This window comes from Coloeus monedula, assembly GCF_965178545.1.
Source record: "Coloeus monedula genome assembly, chromosome: 3".
NCBI classification, from domain to species: Eukaryota; Metazoa; Chordata; class Aves; order Passeriformes; family Corvidae; genus Coloeus; species Coloeus monedula.
In genome coordinates this window covers 20,952,443-20,977,830 of record NC_138783.1, presented here as the reverse complement: position 1 = coordinate 20,977,830, position 25,388 = coordinate 20,952,443, and the positions used below count along the sequence as shown (strand labels likewise).

The 25,388-nt window shown below is 40.5% G+C and overlaps 2 protein-coding genes across 2 annotated transcripts; one reads left to right on the top strand and one right to left on the bottom strand.

Moving 5' to 3' along the window:
• On the bottom strand, positions 1-3,812 carry RPL24 (ribosomal protein L24). Its single transcript, XM_082278777.1, has 6 exons — positions 3,755-3,812; positions 3,564-3,639; positions 2,375-2,485; positions 1,126-1,262; positions 665-728; positions 1-128 (listed from the first exon to the last, which is right to left on the bottom strand). Exons 1-6 carry the CDS (start codon positions 3,757-3,759, stop codon positions 48-50), a joined length of 474 nt encoding a protein of 157 aa, XP_082134903.1. The 5' UTR covers positions 3,760-3,812; the 3' UTR covers positions 1-47.
• Positions 3,813-4,007: 195 nt separating this feature from the next.
• Positions 4,008-20,399, top strand: CEP97 (centrosomal protein 97). Its single transcript, XM_082277558.1, has 11 exons — positions 4,008-4,111; positions 6,322-6,464; positions 7,413-7,571; positions 7,968-8,069; positions 8,544-8,657; positions 9,536-9,702; positions 10,832-10,996; positions 12,748-12,881; positions 13,389-14,163; positions 15,222-15,297; positions 16,042-20,399. The coding sequence occupies exons 1-11, from the start codon at positions 4,060-4,062 to the stop codon at positions 16,753-16,755; spliced, it is 2,601 nt and encodes an 866-aa protein (XP_082133684.1). The 5' UTR covers positions 4,008-4,059; the 3' UTR covers positions 16,756-20,399.
• Positions 20,400-25,388: the final 4,989 nt, after the last annotated feature.

Here is a 25,388-nt window from a genome sequence, read left to right as displayed (position 1 = left end):
TGGAATTCCATCAGATGTTTATTCAGCATGACCAACAGTTTGGCAAGTTAGCGCTTTCCACCAACACGGGGAGCAGAAACCTTGACTGGTTTCACAATCTTCTGCTTAGGTGCTGCCTTTGTAGGGGCCTGTAGAGAAATAATGAAGTATGAGCAAAAAGCTGTTTATTTGCAGTCCTAAATGTATCCCTATATACACTCTTGATGGAAATCAGATCAGATCAAACTAGAATTAAAACCTGTAACATTGGGATCATGTTAACAGATGTTTACACACATAACACTAAGCCAGCATATGGCACTAATTCATAAGTGATAATGCAACATGGTAACATTCATCAATATATTGTTACCAAGTTCCTAGATAGTGAATATGTCACGTTCAGACAAATTTTTATCAATTATATCTGATATTATGTCAAAAAGTTGTTTTACTGTAATATTTACTTATTCTGTAAAAAAGATTCATTCTATGCAGCTGTTTGGGTATGTTTAACTTCAGTAAAAAAGTCTAGCTGAGGAACTTTCACATCAAAAAGTTACAAAACTGCTTCCTCAAAACAGAAATGGGAATTTCCAATAAAGTGCCACAGCAGAATGTTGTGTGTTGTGTTACAGCATGGTGTATTCCATTTCATAGTTTCTATTTTCCTATTGCATCTCACCTTTGCAGCAGAAACAGCTGTTTTCTTGGTTGCCTGCTTAGCCTTCTTGGCTTCCTTTGCAGCCCTGTTAATTCACAGAAAAAAAGAGGAAGTTATCCGTGTCTGCCATTCACTCTTTCCTTGTCTCACGCTGTAAGAGCATCCCAAGATCAGGAATGGAATGTATTACTGCAGATTTCTCCTCCACATTCACTATCCCCTGGGGAGATTTCTACAGAGACAGCAGAACTGTGTATCACAAGAATACAATGGAAGAGTGCACAAAGAGACCCCTCTCTGCTGCTAGTATCTCTTGCCAAGATTATTCAGTATTACATACAAATACATAGATTAAAAGCAAACAAAAAACCCTACAAAAATCTTATAGAACACGGAGCTCACCTAGAGCTTAAGCTTTTGTATGAAAAGTACTGTAATCATTGAAAAGCTTGGGATAGCTCCAGTGATCTCTAACTTCTCACCTAATAGCTTGTTCCCTCTGCGCCTTTCGTACTTCGGGCTTCTGGTTTCGCTTGGCCATAATCTCAGCTAGAGAGGCACCAGTGATGGCTCTCTGAAACTTCACTGCACGGCGCGTGCGCTTCTTTTGGACCTCTTCCTAAGAGGGCAGGAGACGAACACAGACAATTAGCATCACAAGACATTAAATACATTACAATTACAGAAACAAGCTGCTATTGAGATTAAAGCTATTTAAAACTGTACACCAAAGTTGAATTTCACTCCTCACTTTAGAGAATCCTTCTGTTGAGTACACAGAAGTGCTGCCCTACCTCCATACGGCCCCTTCTCCAGCCACATCCTGTACTTTCCATAGTGTGTTATTACCAACAATCCTTGGTTGGCTCCCCAGCTATCCAGTTATCAGTGTTGGAGACACACACATTAGCCCCTCTATCTTCCAGGCTTCTACAGCAAGTGAAAAAAATTATTTCAAAATAATGTCAAAAGTTCAGCCATCTGTAACTCCCACAAGAAAAAAAGGGAAGGAGAAACCTTTGATGGTGTCTTCTAAAAGGATGACACTCCACACCTATTCAAGTGGGATCAGGTGCTGGGGAGCAGTGTAAGCCATCATGCATTAACTTTCTTTCTTCAACCAAACTGGCAAGAATGCTGACTTACTGCACTGATGTAAGCCTTCTCAAAGCTCTTCTGCTGCGCACATTTGAACAAGAGCACTGGAGATACCTCATGCTACGTGCCTTCATGATTTATTCTTTTCATGCAGTGAAGCTACATAGGAAAAGACCTGCTAAGATACAGCCTAACGTTTTCAAGGAGACTATATTAAGAGTGTCATCGCTGCTCCCCTAACCCTGGAATCAGCTCCCTATGTTGTCACTATTCAGGAAGTTTACAAGACCAAACTTTTAGGAAGTCTGCTTATTAAACAGCATTACCCACCTTCACCAAAACTAACTTTTAAAAACATATGCCACTCCTACAATTATTAAGATCTACTGAACCTACTGTGGCTCTGAGTGGTCCCTTAAAGAAGTGCTACCACACCAATGCAATGATTTTGCTGAAGTGGTGTATAAACTCATGTAACTGCACTCACATTTTCACCATTATTGACCAGTCTTCAACCTGGTGACCTGGGTCATGCTTCTGCTGAACACTGGCAAGCTCAAGTGACCTCTAACAGACCAGTGACCACATCTTTTGGTCACCAACTTACAGTGCCATTAGCTGATATGTACTTACTGACTGTCCTTTCTTGTGCTTACGCCTGTACAGAACAGTCCAGTTGATCTGACGGGGGTTTCTCTTGGAAAGGAATGCAGACTCACATTTTGCATTCAAGAACTGAAAAACCTGGGAAGGCAAAGTGTTTTGTGTAAGCTTTGTTGCCATGGAAGACATTATCACAGTTTGCATTAAGTATTCTTTGAGTCAGTGTTTTTCAACATTGATGCTTCTGGAGTTCTTAAACACAGCCCTGACTATTAAAAATTTTAGAAGATAATTCAAGAAATTTAAAGTTTTGCATTTTGTTACATTGGTCAAACTGACACCTTACAAGGCATTCTGAAGCAGCTTCATTTTTCTGAAAAAAAAAGCTCAAATTACCACTTGCATCCAGAGCTGCTGTGTATTTCAGGCACAGCATCAATAGCTGTGTCCAGCATCATTCCTTCCAAGTGTCTGTCCTCAAGCAACAATGTACTTCCTGTATGTGGAGTGACTCAAAACTTGGCCTAGGGAACACAGGGAGATCAATGCTCCACCCAGTTCCTTCTTGCCTAGTGACACTAACCTGCTTGTCTAAAACAACAGGCAGAATGAGCAGGCTGGCTTGTTATTAGCTATGTAATTCAATTTAAAGTACAACCTAATTCCCAGGAGTGGTCACAAGGATTCAACCAGTCTATCTCCTGGTCATTTTGCAGGAGATTCTGTAGACCAAGACAGCTGTACTGGGATACTCAAAAGCCAAGCCCTCTTTTTGCAGGCAGTGACAGTCCTGTCTGCATATGACACGATAGCTTGAAAGGGCTCTCCACCCTATTTTACCCCAAAGATTTCTACTCAATTAATTTGGAAGACTAGATGTTGGCTCCAGCAAATCTCAGCATTAGATGCAGGATGTCTAAGCAGCATTTTCTACAAAACTTTGGTACTTTACACCTGCTGTTTTATTTTAAGACCCCTTTTGCAAACCTCATCCTAAAACCCAATCCCGAGTTACAGCACGGCACGGATCTCCTGCGGAGCAGCTCTGACGGCAGTTACGGCACCTGGACACCGATGCTGTTCTCACACCGCTCAATACGAGCGACTTGTACTGACCACCGGAGTCTCCGGACAGCCCCAAAGGCGCGGCCTCCGCTCCCCGCACACCGCCCGGCCGCGGGGCTCCCGCCGTCGGCCGCGGGGCTCGCCCCGTCCTTACCTTCCCGTCAGTGCGGGCGTAGCGGCGGCCATGGCCCGGGTAGATCTTGTACCCGCTGAAGCTGCACAGCTCGACCCTGCGCGGGAGAGAAGAGTTAGGGGAGGGCGCGGGTGGCCGGGGGAGGCGGCCGGGGCCCCGCGGCGGCCTCCCCGCGGCGGATGGGCCCGGATAGCGGCGGATGGGACGCTCACTTCATGATGGCGGCGGCTGCGAGGGGCCGGAGAGGCGGAGGGGACGCCGGGAGGCGGTGTCGGGAGCGGCGCGCGGGGCCCGACGGGAGCGGAGCGGGAAGGGCAGGGCCGGGCAGCACCGCCCCGCCCCGGCTGCACCGCGGGGGCTTCGCGGAGCGTTCGCCCGGCCGGGCTCCCCCGGCGTAGCCCCGGACGTGGGACCCGCCGCTCTACCCAGGACAAAAGGCGCGGTCTCCTGTGGCGGGGCCGTCTGGCCCATCGGCGCCTGGTGCTCGGTTGTCTGGCGGTGTTGTCAAGCGCGGGGCATGGCGGCCGCCGGCGCTGCGGCCAGGGCGGGGGATGAGGCGGCCGGAGCGGGTAAGGGCAGCCCCGGACAGGTGCCGGGGGCCGGCGGGGCCGCGTTGTTGGGGCCCTGCGAGTCCCGAAAGGTGCTGTGGCGCTCGGAGAGGCGCGGGGGGCTCGGCGCTGTGGAGGCGGCGGTGCCCCCTCCTCTCGGGGTGTGGGGCCGGTTCAGCCGCTCCGCTGCCGCTGCCCCCGCTCTCAGGCGGCCCCTGAGGGCCCCCGGGGGCTGGAGGCGGCCGGGGCAGCGCGGGGCGAGCGGGCACCGCTTCCCGCCCTGAGGAGCGCCTCTGCTTCGGGGCAGGACGGAGCGGCTGTCCATCGTGCTGAGGATCGCGCAGCCTTGTAGAACCTTTATAGGCCAGGATCTGAATGATATAGGGCCCGGTTTCCCTAGGGGGGGGGACTGAGAGGTCTTGGAGACAGCGCCACTTCTGAGGGTGTAGTTCCTTGCTTTCTGCCAAACGAGAAATAGGCAATTTTGAAATGTTTTCATGGCTCCTGAAAGCCTATTACGAAAATCTCGTTCCCCAGGTATTATATCAATGAGTCTTTATAGAATGGAATCGTATTAATTTCTTAGAGTTACACAGGTACATATGATTCATGCCGTATACGGAACTGTCATGCTTAAGCAAGCGAACTAAAGGACTCCAGCTTGTTACAAGGCGGAGAAGGACAGACCATTTTGAAAGAGGGACCTATGCCTCTCTGAGTCTTGAAGGTGCTTATAAAGGATATCCCCAGACAAGGGAAATAATGCCAGCATTCAGGCTCGTTTAACACCTCTGTGAAAACCTTCCTTTGTCTAGCATCATGGAGAAGTGATTATAGCAAGCCTGACTGCAGGGATGTCTAGATCAATGGAGAAGCAGGTGGATGATGTCGCCATAGAAATACAGGTTCTTAGCAAATGGTTGTGTATATTAAGTAGCAGTTAGATCACGTTATACTTGAATGCTGGAAATCTCTGAGAACCATGTGTAAAGCCACATTCCAAGTCCCCCAGTTTGAAGGGGACACCTTATGCACATGAATAAAAGGATTACTCTTGCAGTTCAGTACTGTGGGTCTTTGCCCCTCCCCTAGTCCAGAGGGGCCAGTTGTGAATTTCTGTAACAAACTCTTGGATAAATGAGCAGATACAAAGTTTCTCTGTTAATCAAAGTGACCAAGTGGTTGCAGAAGTGACTACTTGAGTGAGAAACAAGCAGTACTTTCTCCCTGAATGTGCAAAGACAGGAGTGTGATGGTTGCTGGCTCTGCCTTGATGCTCTACAAAGCTCTTGGGGCAGCCATGGATTTGAAAACAGTGGAAATATAATAAATGTAGTCAGACATCTTTCTTAGAAATCCATGGTCTCTAGTTGACAAAATGGTACACCGAAAATGTTTGTCTACATCCACAGCATAACTAAACCTCAAAAACCTGTAAGCTGTAAGAATTAATATGTACAGCATGTTAGGGTGAGAACACCGTTTTGGAAATGTTGCTGAAAAAGGAAGCATTATTTACTGAACAGATAGTAAGAGGAGAACGAGCACTACAGTAATACATCAAATACACAGCAGAGGCTTAATGTATGAAAATTATTATCAGTTATCACTTTGGGTACCCAGTGATTCAGGCTCCCTGTAGATGGCAAATGTTTGCCTTTTAACTTCATATAATAGCCCTCTTGGCTTGGGACATTTTAATTGTGTGGTGCATTAAGTAAATGGTATGCTAGCCTGTTTACAGTTTGTTCCTCCTAATGCCCCCAGTACTGTAGTATGGCTGCATGAATGGCTTCTTAGTTTAGTTAGAATGCTTACGCATAGGTAGTTGTCAAGCTGCTCAAAATTTAAAATCTGAAGAATTTTAAAATTTAGGCTCTTTTGAAATTTGGAGTTCTGAGGATCACACCTTTAAATTTAGCTGCCAGAATTTTGCTGCATCTCACTTCAGAGGCTCTGTTGTGACTTTCCCAGAATTCTGCCGGAGTTCTTAACTGGGACAGTGTCTGGTAGGTATATCTTCCATTAATTGGATCAGTTACTCTTGAGGTGTTTTAGCTGAAGTAATTTGCTTCAGTTTTACATAAAAAAGAAAGTTAATCCATTTTTTCAAATTATCTACATCCATTATAAAACAAATCTGTTTGTCTTGCACTGCTTTTTCAGTACATATTCTTGTATATAAACCTTGTGGTGCTTTTTTTTTGTTTTTTTCTCCTTTTTATTCTAAGGCTTGGTAGTCAACTGCTCAGGTCAAGGATTGCAAAAACTGGGTCCAACCTTGCCCTGTGATGCTGATACTCAGACTCTGATTCTGGACAAAAATCAGATAATTAAATTGGAACACTTGGAGAAATGCAGGAATCTGATGCAGGTCAGTGTTCCTTGATTTGAAATTGTTATCAGATAATGGTGCTATGATGTTAGCATCTTCTGCCTTAAGGCTGTATTATGCAATTGAGGTAAGCTAGCAGTTACTGTCTTCAGAGGAAAATAAATGGTGGCTAACTAAAGTAGAAAGCTTTGTTTTCAGTGGAGGTCTACAGTTGATAGTGGAGGAGGCTGTTTTGTGAATTACCTGGGTAACTAAAAATGAGCTAAATAAATCCTGATGGGGGAGGGGCATCATAAGAACACTTAGAAAAGTCACTGATAACTCAAATTTTGATAATTCTTAGCTTTTGAGTGCTTGAGCTTTGTAACCTTAGAAATAATGTTGTATTATCACTGAAACTGCCTCTGGGTAGACTCGAAGCTGCCTGATAACTTCTACAGACAAGCTACACTGAGTTGGCAGAGGTGGGGTTTGTTGCTACAACAAACCTTCATCACACTGCCAGCTTGGTGATCATGTTACTGAAGTGTATGTCTAATCAGGATTTACCCTTTAAAAAGTCTGCATTTTACAGTCCTGTTAGTACAGAACCTGTTTGAGAATTCTGTGAAATATATTTTGTCCTCTGCCATATTGACAGTAAGTGCAATTTTACACCAGGAGTGGGGCAACAATTTGCACAATGAATTGGCAATTCTGATATTAAAACCTTGTGTTCATATGACACAATTCTTCATTCTTTTCCCTTTATTTAGCTATTGCTAGGAGAATTTCCTCTTAAGTTTGTGGAGTGAGTTGTGAAGACTTATGTTCTTTGATCAGTAATTTATTTCCTGGTTCTTGCAGGCTTTTTGTCTGTGTTATTTACTTGAAAATGAAATACGTAGATTGAACAAGTATCTGTTGGAGTAGATTTTTAACTACTAAAAGTAGAAGCTTATTCTGTCTGTGTAGTTAAAAGTGTTTCTTTCGTGTGTCCATCTGCAGCTCTCTGTAGCCAACAATCGTCTGGTGCGAATGATGGGGGTAGCAAAACTGACCAAGCTCCGAGTGCTCAACTTGCCTCATAATAGTATTGGGTATGTGGAAGGGCTGAAGGATTTGGTGCACCTGGAATGGCTGAATTTGGCAGGAAATAACCTTAAGGTAAAGTGTTTAGTCTGTTGCATTTACCAGAATCTTGTGTTATAGAAATTTGGAAAATGCTGCAAAGAGATCTGAATATGTTTTGATTGGAACAACGATGTTAAGGTTTTCTCTACTGGCTTATGAAATAGAAGAGGGCAGCTTTTGGAGTAGAGTTGTGTCGGGAAAATAAAAGGTTTGATATCAAAATGAAATGCGAAAAAGGAAATAGTCTCCAAAACAGGAAAAAGAATTATTATCTTTAAAATATGACTGTATTAAAACATGGTTTTTATTTTGGCTTACTTAGCTGATGGTTTTTTTAGCTTTCAAAATAATTTATAGTTATTGATACCTGGTTTTATTTAGTGGCTAAAAAAGAGTTACTGTGGGTAACTGACTTCTTTATTTTTGTAGGCCATTGAACAAATCAATTCCTGTCTGTCTCTTCAGCATCTTGATCTGTCGGACAACAACATAGCTCAATTAAGCGATCTCTCCAAGCTTACCTCGCTGAAGGTAGATGTTATTCTATCTCTGTTTTTATTGCATTCTTTACATAAAGAGATTTGCTTTGAAAAGTTCTGCCTTTAGACATTCACTATTCAAACACTAGCTCTTAGAGCATCTTAATTAATTAACTGTAATTTCTAGAGGGAAGCGTGTAAGAATTCTCTTCCTTGTTTTCAAGTTGCAGGAACTGAGGCAATGGTTTTTATGTAACTACTCCAATGATTTTGATAACGATATGATGGTGATATCTTCTTCATAGCTCTTTGTTCTCTTATCTCCTATCATGAATCAAGACAAAACATACTGTTAACTATTCTGGCATGCACACTGTAGAGAAAAATGTTTCCAAGTGCATTTTTTAATAACTGTGACCAGAAAGCCTTAATTATAGTTCTTTTGCATGTATTTTTGTAAGGTCATGCCTGAAAAAGAAATCTGAGGGTTTTGATCAAACATTCATTTAGTCACTGTATTTTTTAGACCCTGTTGCTACATGGAAATATTATAACTTCACTTCGCACTGCCCCAGTTTGCCTACCTCAGAGTTTGACTGTTATTTCTTTGGCAGAAAATGAAATCAGAGATTTAAATGAGGTAAGATGTAGAAGATAGATCACCTTGTGTTTTGGTAGATGGAAAGAAGGAAGTTGAACAATTTTTTGAGGTTCTAACTGAAAATGGGCTCTCTGCTTTGAAACAACCCAACTTTTAATAGTTTCATTGTTTGTGTGTAATAACCATGTCTGCATTAGCTGCACAAGCTAGGTGATATCTTTTAAAATTTAGTCTGGAAAGAAACTTTGTCTTTTTTCTGTTATGTTTTTATATTATTTAAGGATGTTACTTTCAGGCCTAAATTCATATCTTTTGTGGTTGTCTGAAAGTTGAAAGCTGAGCTGATCAACTGCTTCTGCAGCTGCTGTGTTTAGAACATAGGTTTGAATTGCACTTGTTGCCGCTGACCTATTTTTCAAACACTGTGTAAGAGAAGCAAATAATCTGCCTGTGACTTTTGTCTTTATTGTTTTGTTTGTTTATTGTAAGTAGCAGCCAAAACTCTTGGTTGGGATTTTAAGTCGGAGGAAAATTTTTTGGCAATAATTTCCCTTCAAAATAGGACGGTGTTTCTCCAGCTTTCTGGCTTGCCCTTTGTTTGTTTGTTCGTTTTCAAAATCTGACACCTGTTTTAGTCAACTGGAGTCATAGAAGTACTGTACCTTTCTATACATAAAGCCCCATTCCCACAATTTTAAGACAAGGTAATATTTTCCAAGGACTAATAGCACTTACTGAAGAATTAATGGGAAATGGCAGTAGTTGATAGAAGGTCCTTCGTAGTCCTTTGTGTTCAAAAATTGAATGTGATTTTTGATTTATTTGTCATTCTGTTATTTTGCATGAGTTGTCCAGCTGCATCTAGGAGAAATGTGTTGTGTTCTGTTCAGTTAACAAATGTATCTTGTTTTCTCAAGGTTTCTTTCCTGGCCCCTCTTCGCCAATTGGAACAGCTGTCAGTTATGAACAATCCTTGTGTGATGGCCACACCTTCTGTCCCTGGCTTTGACTACAGGCCTTATATTGTCAGCTGGTGTCTGAACCTTAAAGTCCTTGATGGATATGTGATTTCTCAGAAGGAAAGGTGACATAATAGTATTATTAAATCTCTAAAATTATCAAATGAAGTTTGGCTAAGCTAAAATTGCTTTAGCTAAATTTTTCATCTGTTGCACTGGAATTATGTAGGATCACCAGCTTGTTTAAATAAAAGTATGAAATTAGGCTTTTGTTTTGTTGCTCAACTCACAGAAGTACTTCTACAAAGCAAAACTGTGGTACCAATTCATCAGTGGTCTGTTACCCTTTACAGCCTCTTTGAGTTTGCAGAATGTGACAATCAGCAGGTGTTAAAGCTGTTGTCTTGGGGGAAGCTCAACTGTGCCCTTATATAAAAAGCATGACTTACGTGTGCATTTCTACATTTGGCTTTTTTTTGTTATTAATTAGTTAAATATTATTTTGGTCAAATCATTTGTTACTGTATCCTTGTGGTCATTATGTCACTATGATATCTGCATGACAAAGTTCTTGACATCAGAACAGTCTAAGCATAAGTATTATCCAGTATAAACACATTCTAGTCCAGGACATGAATGTATTCTAGGGTATTAATGTCCTTTTTTCCCTGTTACTAAAATAAAAGTGTGCCCTTTTCTTGGTCAAAGGTAAACTAATTCTATTTCTGTTTCACCATAGCATGTTGTGACTTTCCTGAAAACTTGCCTCTTAGAAATCCATACTTTTTTTTCATTAATAATGGGGTATTCTGTATTAACTGTATTATTACATGTCAGTGTGTTATATTAAATATTTTCAGGCAGAAATTAATTTAATTTAAAAACCAGACTTGTTGAATACTTTGGCAAGATTTGCTCTCTGTGTCTAGTTTGCATGTTTTTGTGAACTTCTCTGTTTCTGTGAAAGCTTTGGTGATAAGTTCATTGACACAAATGTGTTTTCAGTGCTCAAAGATTACACACAAAGCAAAGACCCCACAGTTTGGGACAAGTGGGGGGGGTTTTGTTTGTTTCATCGATGCTTAAATGAATGAATACTTTATTCATTGTTCTGGTAATGGCATTCCCTGGGCACTGAACATGTTCCAAGTTTTGCTTAGATTTGTAGATTAGCTCTTGGGTACCCACTAAAAACACAGAGTTACTGGTTTTATGCCATTCATTAAAGGTGACCATTTTCCCCCTTCCTAACAGTTTGAAAGCAGAATGGCTCTACAGTCAAGGGAAAGGGAGGTCATATCGACCTGGGCAGCATGTTCAGCTAGTTCAGTACTTGGCTACTGTTTGTCCTCTCATATCTGCATATGGGCTCCAGACTGAAGAGGATGCCAAACTGGAAAAAATACTGAGTAAGCAAAGGTGAGAACTTACTTTCTTTGTTAGACAATGTAATTGAGAACATAATTATGTATCTTATGTGTTAGATATAGTAAGATTTCATTTTAAGTATTTCAAAGCAGCAGTGGGGGCAGGAGATGCAAAGTATAATGTATAGTATGCATCCAAGATGGGAATGAGAGGCAAGGCAGCAGCAGCAGGAGTGTTTTCCTGCTTTCTGGGCCATCTAGGGGAAAATTCTTTATATTTTTCAGTCTGTGCTTTGTAGGACTCTGAAGGTAATTTGTGTTAGAATTGTGATTAAAATAAACAAACTATGTACTGGGATTTCTTTTGCCACAGAAAAAATGATGAAAACTTCAAAAAGGAGCTTTGCTTAACTTTCATTCTAATTGTAAATGAGGACTATTGTGGTATACTGGTGTATTGGCCACTTTTTTATTGTTGGCAGGTTCTTTCTTGGTTTTAAAGTTAAGGTTGTCTTTTGAGGGACACTGTTCCCAGGGATGCGTTTGTCCATCTGTATCTGGCATCTGAGGTCTGTCAGCAGAGGCCTCTGGAGAACCTGCTGGTTCTGCCAGCAGTAGCTGTTTTGCTAAGATCTGTGCAAATAGATAAGTAGAGTTATCATGGTGCATTTTTCATCCATGTAAAGGTGAACTAATTTTGGTTAGAAGCCAGAAAATGGAGCAATACAGGTTGTTCTCTTCCCCAGGACCTACTGACAAACTTTTTTTTTTTGTGGAAAGATAAAGCAGAAAATTCATCTCCCAGGAGCAGGCTACCTAAGTGGTGTAGTGTGGTTAAAAAGTTGAGCAACACAAGTGTTGTGGTTAGAAGAAGAGTATCTCCTCAAAAGGGCCAGAAGCTTGGGAGCATCTGGAAGGAGTTACTGTACACTTAGCAAGTGTAAATTGGCCTCCAGGAGAAAATTGTAGCAGCGTTGTAGTTGTTTCTGAGGAGAAGGTGCAGTCAAAGCATCTTGACCTTGGAATCTCTAGCTAAGTGCTCTGGCATTCACATGATGTTTCTGGGGAAAATTCAGGAAGGTGGTCTGCTAAATACAGCTCTTTAAAAATTAAAAAAAACCTCAACAACCAAGCCAAAAAACCCTATCAGAAAAAGGAATCCCCACAAATCCTCACCCATGTATATCCACATGCATATATGATTTATAGGGCAGTTCAACCTCTGCCTCATGATCTTCTAATTTACTTGGGCTGAAATAACCATGTGTTCTCTGGGTTTTAAAGGATGATTTTGTTTGTGGCAATATTCTGTGATTTGTACTAGGATTTTGGGCCTTTAGTAACAGGAACACCTATTCCTTGATTCACTCACTTTCAAATGTAAAAGACACTCCCATCATTCCTCAAACTCGTCTATACCTACACACACAATGTATTCCACATTAGATACTTAAAATATCTGCATGCCTTCCTTGTGTGTAGTAATGCCTCATGGTTTTCAGTCTGTAGTCAGAATTGCATGTTGGGTTTTTCTCTTTTTTTTCTTTTTTTTTTTCTTTTTTAATACATGTAGTGAAGAAAGAGAGGCAGGAGGAAGGGGAGCAGAAAAAGACTGCAGTCCCCTGCTTTGTGAGTAGTCCTGTTAGTGTCTTGTAGGTATAGGAGTCTGCATAACTAGCCTCTTGTTTAGAATGTTTTGATCACTTGTTTCCTTTGGAATAGTTCATAGTTTCTTTTAGATGTTTTCTGTACAAAAGAAAGTTTAAAAGAAACATAAAATCTGTTGCTGCACCCTGTTCTTAGACTCCACCAGAGGCAGTTGATGCATGAAAACCAAAATGAGGAACCACCTACATCTTCTGCTCCCAGCAAAACAGTGCCAGTTGCTCATGAACACAGTGGCCTGGCCCAGCCATCACAGATAGTTCTTGAAAAGGGTAAGTAGCTTATCTACACCCGTAATCTTACCTGTGGAGATAAATATTTTTCTTTTGAACATAACTTTGTGCTAACTTTGTGGAGGGAATTTCAGAACAAGGCCCTGTTATTATTTTATTCTGTTCATCTGTTTTCTCAGCTGAAGTTATACTTTGTTTCTAAAAAAATCCAGTCCGTGCTTATTTGTGTCTTGAAATGCTAGTAGGTTGGTTAGGTGAAAAACCCAATCCAACAGACGAAAGAGTTACTACTTTGACTTTTCTGTTTTATACAAGTTTATTCTCCAAGGAAGTGCAGTTTGTACCTGGTATTTGCTAAGTTTGGATGTTACTGTGATAAGTATTGTCCTAATACAAAAATCATGCTCATCATTACTAGCATGTTGGATCATCTTACCCACCCAGTTGCTAACTGTCAAAACCAAATTGTGAATCCGTATGAATTGGATGAGCTATTATTATTGTTGAAATACTCTAATACTAGAATGTCTCTTTCTGCTTGTCTAGAACCTGTCATCCAGAGGAATTCTTGGGTTGGACCAAGTGCAAACAATGATCATTCCTGTGCAGTAAGGAACACTTTTCCTCTTGAAAGAAGCTTTCCCAAGGAGCTACACCTTGAAGATGTACAGACAGATGAAGACAAACTAAACAGCAGCCTTTTATCCTCAGAGTCTACTTTTATGCCAGTTGCTTCAGGATTGTCTCCAGTGTCTCCTGCTTCAGACCTGAAGCTACATGGAATCAATTTGGGCCAAGAAGATGATGATGATACAGTGATTGAATGTGTGAGAGATGTTAATAGTAGTAGAGAAACAACTAACAAGCAAGAAGCTTTGTCTGTTATGGGAGAGCACCCTAATAGAGCAGCAGGAAGTGTGGAAACACAGGAGAATATCAAAGAGATGCCACAGGTGCCCGCTCCTGATCGCGGAACAGCTGGCCTGGCTGCAAAGACTGGCAACTCTTTAAGGGCCTCTGAAAGCCAAGTTCTGCACAGTCACCCGAGCACCTCATCAGCTGCTGAATCAGGAGTAAAAACTCTTTGTCCTGACCAGATGACAGAAGAAAGGTCTGGTTCATTGGCTGTGCAAGGTGCAGCACCAGCTGATCAAGGTGCAGCTGAACTGCAAAGGATGACTGAAGCAGCTACCAAGCTTCAAGCTTCCTGGAGAGGATTTTACACAAGGAACTACCATCCTCGAGCCAAGGAAGTGCGGAATGAAATTCGACTAAACAGAATGCAGGAGCACATCATTTGCTTAACTGCTGAAATAGAAAAGTAAGTTGAGGTCATGGTGTGTATTTTCAAGGCTGTATGAATACAACCATCATTCCAGATGGGCCTTGATATAACTACTCACAGTAGAACCTAGCATCAGACACATGAAACTGATTACATTACAGGATCACTTCCTGTAAGGTAAGCACAGTTTTGCACATAGCTGTTCATAGTCTCAAAGTGCCTTCTATAAATGGATTGGGTTAGAACACATTTTTCTATTCCTCTATAAGCAGGACTTGCATATTTCAAAATAGAAATTGCTGAGTGGGATTTTTTTTTACTTGTCTCCTCACAATTACAGAGTCTGTAAATCAGGTGTCCATATTGACAGTCATTCTTCTGTTGCTGGTGAAAAGAAGAATTTCCTCTACCTTGTTGGTAGAGGAAATTCTAAATTAAATTTTAAATTGAAAATGATACAATTTTAACATATGATTCTGTGGTTGGTTCTGTTTTAATTTTTGATCCTGTGAATCCATGTTTGGAGGAGATCATGGTCAAAGTTTCTCAATTTGTAAGACAAAGACAAAAATTCTGGATTTTACTTAATATCTTTCTGGATCAGCCTGGAGCTGTCAGTCTGACTGGCTCTTTTTCTTCATTATCACAAGTGACATAAGTTCTGTGAATGAAGTTGAGTGCTCAGTGGACCTCCAGAAACTCCCAGTGCTTACACATCATACTCTATCCACGTATCAATGGGGACAGCATAATTTGAAATGAAGAAGTACTATTTGGTGTGTGTGGGGGGGTGATAGTTGTACAGGAAAAAATAAGAGCTCAGGTTCCATTTACAAAAAGACACATTATAGCTAAGCCAACAAATGTGCTGCAGTAAATGGAAGCAGAATTTAAATGTGACTGAAAAAGAAACTTGAAGTCAGCAGTTGGGTATTTATGGCAAGCCAGACTGCAGTAATTTCTTAATGTTAGGCTCCGTTGTATCTTTCAAGAGTGCTGTTACATAAGTAGGCATTTTTATGGATTCTTGTTGCTCTTGTTACCCAAATGTTGCTTATTTAAGCTGCATAAATTTTGGATGTGTGTTCTTGCAGACTAAGAAAAGAAAGAGAGGAAGATAAAATGCAGAGGCTTGTACAGGAGGAAGCTGTCAAATTTCTTTGGAACCAGGTAAGTAATTTTAGTCCTCTTGTTTTTCTGCTTATATGTGAATTTGAAATTTGAATTTGAATCTGCTTATATGTGAATTTGCATTATTTCATACTGCAGATCTTGAAGAGATAGTCAATATGGTTCAGGTTTTCTGATGATTTGGGTGCTTTAATAGAATCTTACTGCTGTGTTGTTTGCTGTACTGGCATTGTGGAGGAAAATAACCTTCAGAAACATTAGTGCAAGAACACTGGTTTTATTACTAAAGACTAAATTGTGGCCTGGTGAGAAGGAAGACAAAATGCAAGAAAAGCTAAATAAACATAAGCAGAACTGTGAAGAATGATGTGACTGGTAAATGCCCACGGCAAATTAAGTGATGTCAAGCTGTGTTGCTTGTGAGCAACTTGTTTTTGAAGCAGGAAAGTTATTAATACATCTTTTAATAAGCTATTCTTCCAAAAATAAAGCTGTTTTCTTAAAAACAGATAAATCCTTTCTGGTTTTAAGAACAGATTTCATTTTCTTCAGGTACTTGAATTGGGAGCTTGTGTGCTCTGTCAGTGTTTGGCATGTAGGTTTAAAAGCCATGATTTCAGTGGGAAGAACAAACTTTCCCTAAAGATGTAGCAAGCCTTTTGTTTGTCACTTGGTCTTAGATTTTATGCTAGAGGTTGGTTGCTGAATGCAAGAAATCAATCCTCTAGAAATCAAAATACTTTTAGTTGCATTTCATAATGAATTTTTCTCTGTACTTTACAGGTTAAATCCCTTCAACAATGGCAGCTTTCAGTGATGCAAAATTTAGGTGGTGCTGAGATCCCTTCAGCTGGTACTTCATGTTCATTCAAACCACCTATTCAGTCATCCACAGTGGAGCAAGAAACCCCACCAGGTGTTAGTTCTGCTTTGTTAGTTCCAGCTAGTGAGGATGATCTTCCAGAAAAGTCTTCATTGCAGTTCCCAGATTCTGGTTTTCATTCTTCTGCAGCTGATCAGACTCATGCCGGTGACCTGTGTAGCTCTGAAAAGAGTTTAGCTGAAGAAACGGAGAGCTCCCTTTCAATGGAAACCATCAAACAATGTGGGAAGTCTGTTTCAGCATGTTCTTCAGATGTAGAGGATGGCCCTGGGGAGTGTGGGCAAAGTAAAGAGAGCTCTAGTAATGAGCAGGACAATGGACTGATACAGCAATATTTGAAATCTGTTCAGCAGCTGGAAGAGGCTGATGAAGACACAGATTGCAATGAGGAAATGGAGGGCAGCTGTCTACAAATTGCTGTGTCAGCAGAAAGCCAAGATTCTTCCTCTGACACCATCTCTGTAGAGCTCCCTCAAGATACATCTTCCCCTGTCCAAGGTGAAATGTGTCAGACACCACCAGAAAGCTACAAACTGAATTCAGGAATAGTAGAAGGGAAGCAAACAGACCATGATTCTTCGTTTCAGATGCTGCATGTTGGGATAGCTGTATAATGGGCTCATTTCCACAAAGGACTAGGGATTCCATTTCACCTTCCTTTGTCTTTCTTTTTCCAGTTTGTACAAAACTAATTTTTCATGTGTGCTGTTTCAGATTTTGACTCATGTTAACAATTTATGTTGTAATTACTATTTTACTGATGTTGCTGAGGATTGACACTAACTATGCTAAAATCAGCAAAGTTCTCAGTGACAATCGTTATGCACTTTATTTGCAAACATAAAACTGGTATCCTAATGACTGGCCTCCATTAAATGAATTCTGAAGATTGGGGGGTGGATATGGCATTGGTGGTAATGTTTGCTGTAAATTCGCTTTGGTGACTGTTAGTAAGTATTTGTTTGGTTTTTTTCCTACAAAGAAGGATTAAGTTCTTATTTTGCAGAGAGAAGCAAACAATATGGGAAGAAATGGAGTCAATACAGGCAGTGTATCCTGTCATAGGCAGAATACAGCCTGCTGAGAAAGATGAAAATTCAGACTTCTTTTGACTTTAACAAGAGTAGCTTGGTCAGTGTATCAAAGATGCATTCCAGAAAACCAGCGTCTGAGTCAGTGACTTTTTTTGTAAATAACTTGAAGCTGCTGGTGACGAATTAGGTCATTTACATACACACTAAAATAAGGACTTACAGGAGAGAGGCCTCAGGCAGCTTCAAACAAGCCTTGACCTTTGTTTGCCCTGGGATTGAATTTCCCTGCTTTCTCAGGTAAGACTCAAAATGGGACCAGTAGCAGCCAGGAGTAAATAAGAATTTCCAAAGAGCATGTGATTTGGGAACATCATTTCCAAGACTACACTGCTGGGTTACAGCAGGAGAGTTGATGGTGTATGTTTTCCTCAACAAGGGTGCTAATGTCCTTGTGCGGTTTGGATTTGCATGGCTTTCGAGACAATAGTGAGTTTGATGGATCACAACTACTTCTATCTACAGGTATTAATACTAAAAGTAAATGCCATGACTTAAAACTATTTCCTCATATCTCTGTTGGGTTTTTTGGTTGGTTTTTTTCCCCTGTATCTCCAGTATTTGACATTTTAATTAGATGTGGATAAAAAGTTGTATTTCTTCCCTGTTATGAAATATGCTGAGATACCTGACCCTTTCCCATTAAAAAACCCAACATAGCGATGGCTAGGCAAGATAAACACTGGGGAAGCAGCAGGAAAGTGGAAAGCATAGTCTAGGTATCTTAGCATACTTGAACAGTGACAAGGGAAATCTGTTTTGCCATGTGATTTGTGATGGACACTAGTGAAATAAAAGTTGATGTTGTGATTTACAGGGGTCAGTTGCGTTTGCTGATGCTGCATTTTGCAATGTGTACTGGGAGGCCGGTGTTGCAGTAGTTTGCTGTTTACTTCTCAGTTACAAAGACACAGGCTTATCATAATTCTCTGGATCCACAGGTTAACTTCTGGTGCTATGGTGTCACTAAAACTAACTAGCGCTCTTTTAATGCGACTCCGATGGCCACGTTACCATGTAAAATAATTTGGGTTTTGTGAAAGCTTTGGTTGCATGTCTGCTTTAGGTTCCGAGCTGAAATTTACCGCAACTCAGGAGTTTGGTATGAGGCCAGTATCTTCTTGAGGCCTCAAAATACCCTTTATTTAGAACATAAATGGTGTATTGGACTTGTACCAGCCACGTTCCCAGTGGTGAAGTTCATCTTGGAAGAATAAAGCTTGCTTCTGTGTATAGAGTAGCCATCATCTCTTTTTCTCCCACCCAAAAAAAGTTCTAGAGCACCAACTTCTCCAAAGAGCTGTCTCTGCAGTCAGGCTGACCTTTGGCTGTGCCTTGCATACATGGGAGCATTAAAGAAAACCCAGAACAACTGAGGTGGTAGGTTCTTAATGTGCTGTCTTTCTAACTGAATGTGGTTACAGCACATTTGTAGCATGACCATATTCATAATTAGATCTTAGAGCCACAGTTGTGCTTGGGTATTGAAAATGGTACAGGTGCATTAATGTATCACAACATCTGATTACCTGGGCAAAGCAGTGTGTAGTCCACATGATCATACCCTTGTCCTCTGAAGGTTCTGAACTTGGCTTTAAATCTGCCATGCTTGGGGATCTGCAGTTCATAGGACTCAGCTCTTTGAATGTCAATATCTTATGTAAACCCCCCCAAACTTCAGAGATTTTCTTTGAATTTTGAGAGAGGAATTATTTCAGTCTATGAAGCAGTTGTTGGATCTTACACTCTGGAAGCAGTGGTCAGGTGTAACAATGCAGTAAGTTCTCTTTCGTGGGAGACTGCTTTATTGCAAGACCTGGGAGGAACTAGACCACTGCCTGAATAACAAGGTTTCACTTACTGAGGACACTGAGGGAGCATACATATTCTGCTGTTTTCTCTTGTCACTTTTGCTGCACAGTTAGAGGAGAAACAACTAATTTTGGAGGCATCAAAGGGGGAAAACTTGGTGAAAGTAAATTTTTTATGGAAGCCCTAGATGTTTCTTCACATTTGCTTTGTTATTAGGACTTGCAAGCACAAAGACAAGGCAACTTATTTTAACTAATGCCTAGGTTAGCTGTTGTCCTTATTAATGTGTAACCTGTATATCCAAAAGTGGTTTTATGTAGGTACAGCAAAGCATGTACCGCCAAATAGTCAGCTTTATCTTACTTTTTTGGGGAAACTGTGAAATACTAGAAAGTTTTTTTTCTAATGTTCTGAAAAGTTTTGCATGTGTAGAAGATGAGTTGCCTAAATATAGAGAAATCAAAGAATGGTGAAGTTTTGGATTAGGTTTTACAGAGCTAAATGTAATTAGTTTGTATATACAGAAAATATTTTAATCCTGACCATTAAAATACATACAAGGAAAGACATAATGAGGGATACAGTGGAAAAGTAAGGAATAAAACTGGATATATACTTAAAGTTGTCTTCTTTTCAGCCCTGTTTTGAGCTCTCAAAGAATCATGATGTGGAAATATCATAGTTTAATATATGGCTTAGCATTTACTCATCTTTGTTTAGATAAATTTCCATAATCTAGGTATGTAATATTCTTTTACCTGGATAGGGATGCACAGTTTCCTTTGGAGATGATGGAAATTTCATAAAAGAATTGGAAGGCCTAAAATATATCTGAAACTTTCCTGTGTTAATATTGTATTCTTTCCTTTTGCAAGGCTTCATGTTCAGCAGAAGAATGTACTTTGTAGAAGAAAAGCTTATCCCTTGTGTTTTGTCCTGGGCTAATCCTCCAGTGTTAGTGGGAAAGGTAACTTGGTTATTTGCCGGGTAATGTTGCCAGCTTTGTTGTGAGTACAATTCAAATGCTTCTTTAATTTGCTTCAGAAAAATCAGATAAATATAGCTCGGACTATTTAAATTGTACCACACAAGTAGTTTTGCCCCAAATGAGATAGCTGGCACATGCAGGCCTATTTTCAGCTACTCTGTGGCAGAAATGACCCTTTTGCCTTTTTCTCTGAAGGCTGGGACAAGTGGGTCTATATACCATAAAGCAAGAAGGCATTAAGACTGCAAATTTTATTTTACTGTTTCTGAACCACAAATGTCCTTCAGCAAATACTTGAGAAAGTCCTTGCTAAACTAAATTGTAGAAGCCTAGCAGTTGTTGTTAGTTAAGTTTCTTAAACAACCGTAGGTTCTACTACTTGCATGCAGCAGTTTAAATAATGCACTTAGCAGCCAGTCTCTATATATAAAAAAAAGGGGTTTTTTCTGAATAATGTTTGTATTTGAGCTTGCAAATTGTTCCTGTTTTTTTATGAATTTGTATATATTGTCTGAACAATTATAATTTTTGTTTCTACTTGTAGCAGGTTATTTGATGAGCAAAAATGGAATATATGTTCCTTTGAGATTACCTGGGTAATTTTTACTGATTTGATGTTCTAGTGTGTCTCACACAGATACACTTTCTCCTGAGAGGATAGAATTGTAGCAGTTAGTGGAGACTGACTGATGACAATAAAATGTATAAACTGGTTAGTTCCCCAGCTAGTAGAAAAGACACTTCTTCTTTTTCCTCCCGTTATATTAACTTCCCCCCCACTCCCCCCTTGAGGACTGTGCCACCCAAATAAGTATGCATCAAGTATTCATAAAGTCTTTCAAAATGTCTTCTTTTAATAGTTACACTCCTTTTTTCCCCCAGATTGGCTTTCTAGGACAAGTTACTGAGAAACACTTTCTGTATGCCTGCCAAAAAGTTGTGACTTTGTCTATTTTAAAATGTTTTCTTTGTCAGTAATGGAAGAAACACAGGATCCCTTTCTTGCAAAAACATAAGCCAGTATTTATCAGGAAAGGTGTTTTATCTCTTGGAAAGTGCCATGCCAAATTTTATTGTACAAGAGCTCTCAGTAAGAATCTTTTTTTTCTGGCTTCATTACATTTATAAGTGTATGGGCCAAATTAATTTGTAGCATAATTCTACTGAATTAAATTTTTTTTGAGACTTTGAAAGGAGTATTCTACCTCTAAACTAGAATTTGAGAAAAAAAGAACAATTGGGTATTGATTTGTCTTTCTATTTCTTGCTGTTTTCTGTGAAGAATGGTGGGTGGTTAAATTGGTACAGTTCATATATTTTCTATAAGTGTTTACATTTTGGATTTATTGTTTCTTAAATATTTTGTTTGTATCTCTGAGTTTTGAATTTTAAATAAATGATTTGTACATTTATTGAAAATCTTAAGGTGTACTTTATATTGACTCTTATGGCTATAGTCATAATCTTGCAATTGGAGGGCTCTTCTGGAGATGGGAAGCTCAGGAGTAGAAAGCAAGTGATGATAAGGTAAGCATTAGCTCAGACATCTGATGGCCACTGTTCCAGTGCCTAGGACAGTAAGCGTGTAATAGGGTCCTTGAAATGAGTTCACCAATGACACTGAAATTGGTCTTTGTGATTTGCAGTCCTTTGTTTCTATTGCTGGCCCTCTTTCATGTTCTTCATTACCTGCTGTGTTTAAATTAAAAGATGTGGCAGTATTCTGTACAGCGTTTTCTAGAGAGAGAATTAAGACTAAGGGCTTATCAAGAGAAACACCATCGCAATGTGTGGTGTTGCCTCTCCTACTCTTTTGGCTGTTCATAAGCAAATGAAGACTAATTAAAAATCTTTCAGGCTTTAACAAAGGAAACAGTCGAGGAGCTCAGAAATACATGAAAGTCGTTTTACTGCAACACAGTTCTCTGAAAGGTGAAAAAAATAACAACAATAACAAAAACTAAAACAACAAAGTTTGTTTTGCTTAATTCAACTTGTAACACATGGAGGTTAGTGGACATTTTTGAAGTCTTTACTACGTGTTTCTACTTCATTACACCAAAGAAAAGACTTTGTGAGTGGGACTCTTCTTGCTCTTCTGTGAAGGTACTTACTGTAGGGTGGTGAGGCACTGGAACAGGTTGCCCAGAGAAATGGATACCCCATCCCTGCAAGTGTTCAAGGCCAGGTTGGATGGGGCATTGAGCAATCTGCTCTGGTTTCCTGCTGTGGGCAGGAGGGTCCCTGCCCATGGCAAGGGGGTTGGAACTAGGTGATTTTTAAGCTCCTTTCTACCTCATTCTACGACTCTATTTAAAAGTCAGAAATAGGCATAGCTGAAGTAACTCCACTTCAGGTCTGAAAAGAGAAGAGCAGAGCCCTTTTCTTTTAGAGTAAAGACCTTAAAGCTGTACTACTAAGTTTAAATGGTGTGTTGTAGGGATAGTAACCATAGCACTTCTGGAGCTCAGGTTGAAGGTCCCTTTTGTCCCTGACTTTTATTCATATTTGTAATAAGATCAGACATTAAAATCTTTGGCTAGATTTGGAAAATAAAGGGATGGCTAGTGGATGGGCCCATTTTGTTGAAATGGAAATAGTTACTTTTGATTTTACAGGCTGAAATCCTTACCTATTCTAGGACTTACTGTGCATCCCAGCCCACTTGTTTGTGGGGTGGTGTGAGAAGCAGAAAAGCCTTTGGCTCTTTGTAAGCACAGCCCTGTGTTATTAACACTGTTTCCAGCACAGATCAAACACAGACCCACCACGGCCACTGTGAAAAAAATTATCTCTATTCCATTCAAAACCAGTATAGCTGTTCTTTCTGGTATGTGTGAGATTATATTAACCAAGGGAAGGAATATCAGAAAATTGTGCACAAGATGCCCAAATCAAACAAGTCACAGCCTCTGACTTCTAAGATGCTTTAAATTGTGAGAATTGAGAAGCCCATGATCATAAAGGATGCTCTGGAAAATGTAAATCCGACACACTGTGTTTAAAATGTTCATGTGTTGGACTGAAAGCCATAAATCATTAGAAAAGCCCAGGCAATTATCAGACAATGCAGGGCTGTGAGAAGCAGCAGTCTAGCAGTCAGGGCTGTTTCCTTAGCACTGTGCTAAACTGCATTCAAGCAGCAGCCTTTGGGAAATCTCTTCCTATCCATTGTTACACCAGCTGAAGTTATCCAGTCCCCTGAGCATTTGCAGCATGTTTTCTGGTGTGGGAAGTGCATGGAAGATGTGCTGAGCAGGTTATCACTGCTTATGTCTTAGAGTCTGTGGGACCTGGGGAGAAACAGGACACACTGGGAAACTCTCAGTTTCAAGCAGAACTCACTTTTCTTCTTTCCATCAGTATTTTCTACAGCCCCTTCAACCTGAAGTTTAGGTCAAATGCATGTGGTATTGGAGCCCACGTTTTCAAGATTGGCTCTCCAGCTGTCTTGTACTGCTGAGCTCTCCAGGATGGAGTTCATCCACTTGTCTTCCTCTCATTGCAGCTTGTTCATTCCCAAGCTCAGAACTTTTACAGCAGATTGGCTTTCCTTTTGGTCTCTGATTCTTTGGCTTTACTCACACATACTGAAATTTTTAAGCGTATGAAATAGGTATTATTTTACCAGTAGGACAGGTAAGCTACCTTTCTCGCCTGCTTTCTCATATTCCTAGCTGCCTGATGCTTTCCCTCCTTTGGTGTAGCAGGGTCAGTGTTAAATGGGCAGGATCTACTCTGGGCAGCCTTTGGCTGAGATGGCTGTGGCCATGTCCATTGTCTGGTGGAGAAATGGAAAGGGAGACCAGGAAGAGTTTCTCTTAGGCCCAAAGAGGAACAGAGCCACCTAGAAGAAATGGGAACTTGCCTCTGGAGTGGGAATGCAGCACAGCTCATTGAGGTGGGTTTGTGGAAGGGCTGATGGTGCCTGAAGGTAAGCTTTTCTGTAACCTTTTGGAAAAGGACTTGAGGAAGCTGGAAGAGAATTCTTCTGACAAAAGCGTTATTCCTTTACAAGCATTGGATGGCGTGAAAGCCATCTGGGTGGCACCAGGCCAGCTAAAGACTTTTTCCACCACTTAAATAGACCTTAATTGTTGCTGTGCCTGAAACCAAGGCACATGGCAAACCTGTGGGCAAGATGAGAGTGAAATTTGCTTTTCTAAGGACTGCAGAAGGACAAGACCCCGATGACTGTGGAAGTGAAAAAGGATTGGAGAAGTGATATGAGGGTAATGTAGCAAAAGGAGACGATCAAGATGTCTATAGAAAGGGAACAGTGTCTGTTGTGCTCTTTGCAGACTGTCCAATGCATTGTTTGTTAAATCTCATCATACATCAGGACAAAAGCATGTTACAGTTGCTCAGGGAGCAAACCAAAACATTCCCCAACACTTGCCCATAATCAAGAATGGGTTCAGTAGTCCCATACGCATTTTCAAATATACTGTGTCATATTGATTATTCTTTGCAGGTAAGGGAGAGAAGGGCAATGGGGCCAAGGGCCCAGCAAAACTTCATCTTACTGCATGTAATTCTGGAAAAAGAAATAAGGAAAGGCTGATTCTTTCTCATTATCTAGCTTTCTGTACTCATCTCAAAATAATTGCCAAGTGCTTCTGGTGTAATAAACAAGGAGGGATGTAAGGTGAGCGACAGCTGCTGAAGCTGTGGTTCTTTTGGGACTGATGACATTTAGATATTGCATGGTCATGAGGTAGAAGAGACCTCACCAATGTCTTTGACACTCAACTCATAGCCAAAGAGCCTTTTACATGGTGCTTTGTATAGAGCATGGGGGCAAACAATGAGTAATTGGTTTCTGGCCTCTTTGTGCAAAAGGGCTTACCATGTTAGAGATTAGAAAGGCATATTTGATTCATTATTAGGCCTTCATCAAGACTAACTACAATGATAACTGAAGAATTTATAGAGAAAAGTAGCGTGGGGATCCTTTCCCATCCCTGAGGGGTGGTGAAATGTAAAATATGGCAGAAGATAGCCTAGCAGTACCTATTTCCTTAGATGAGACAGATTTTCTCACTGTTATCACCTTCCATGCCTTCAACTCCCAACATCACTCCAGATATATAAGAGATGGGATAATGCTTGGCATTTGACACACTGATTAGATAGTTTTGCCTTAGGTTGCACTTTGAGCTGGAGAGTTTGTAGGGGAATTTGATGCACTGCATAGCTCATGAAGGATGAGTGAAGAGAAATGAGATTGCTATAGCACTGACAGACTTTGTATATTGAGATGAAAAAAAAAATCAGTATCAATTATCTTTCAAAATACTTTCTTTTCAATGTATTCTGCTTATACAGCCAGATGGCTTTCAATTCTTGACCTACA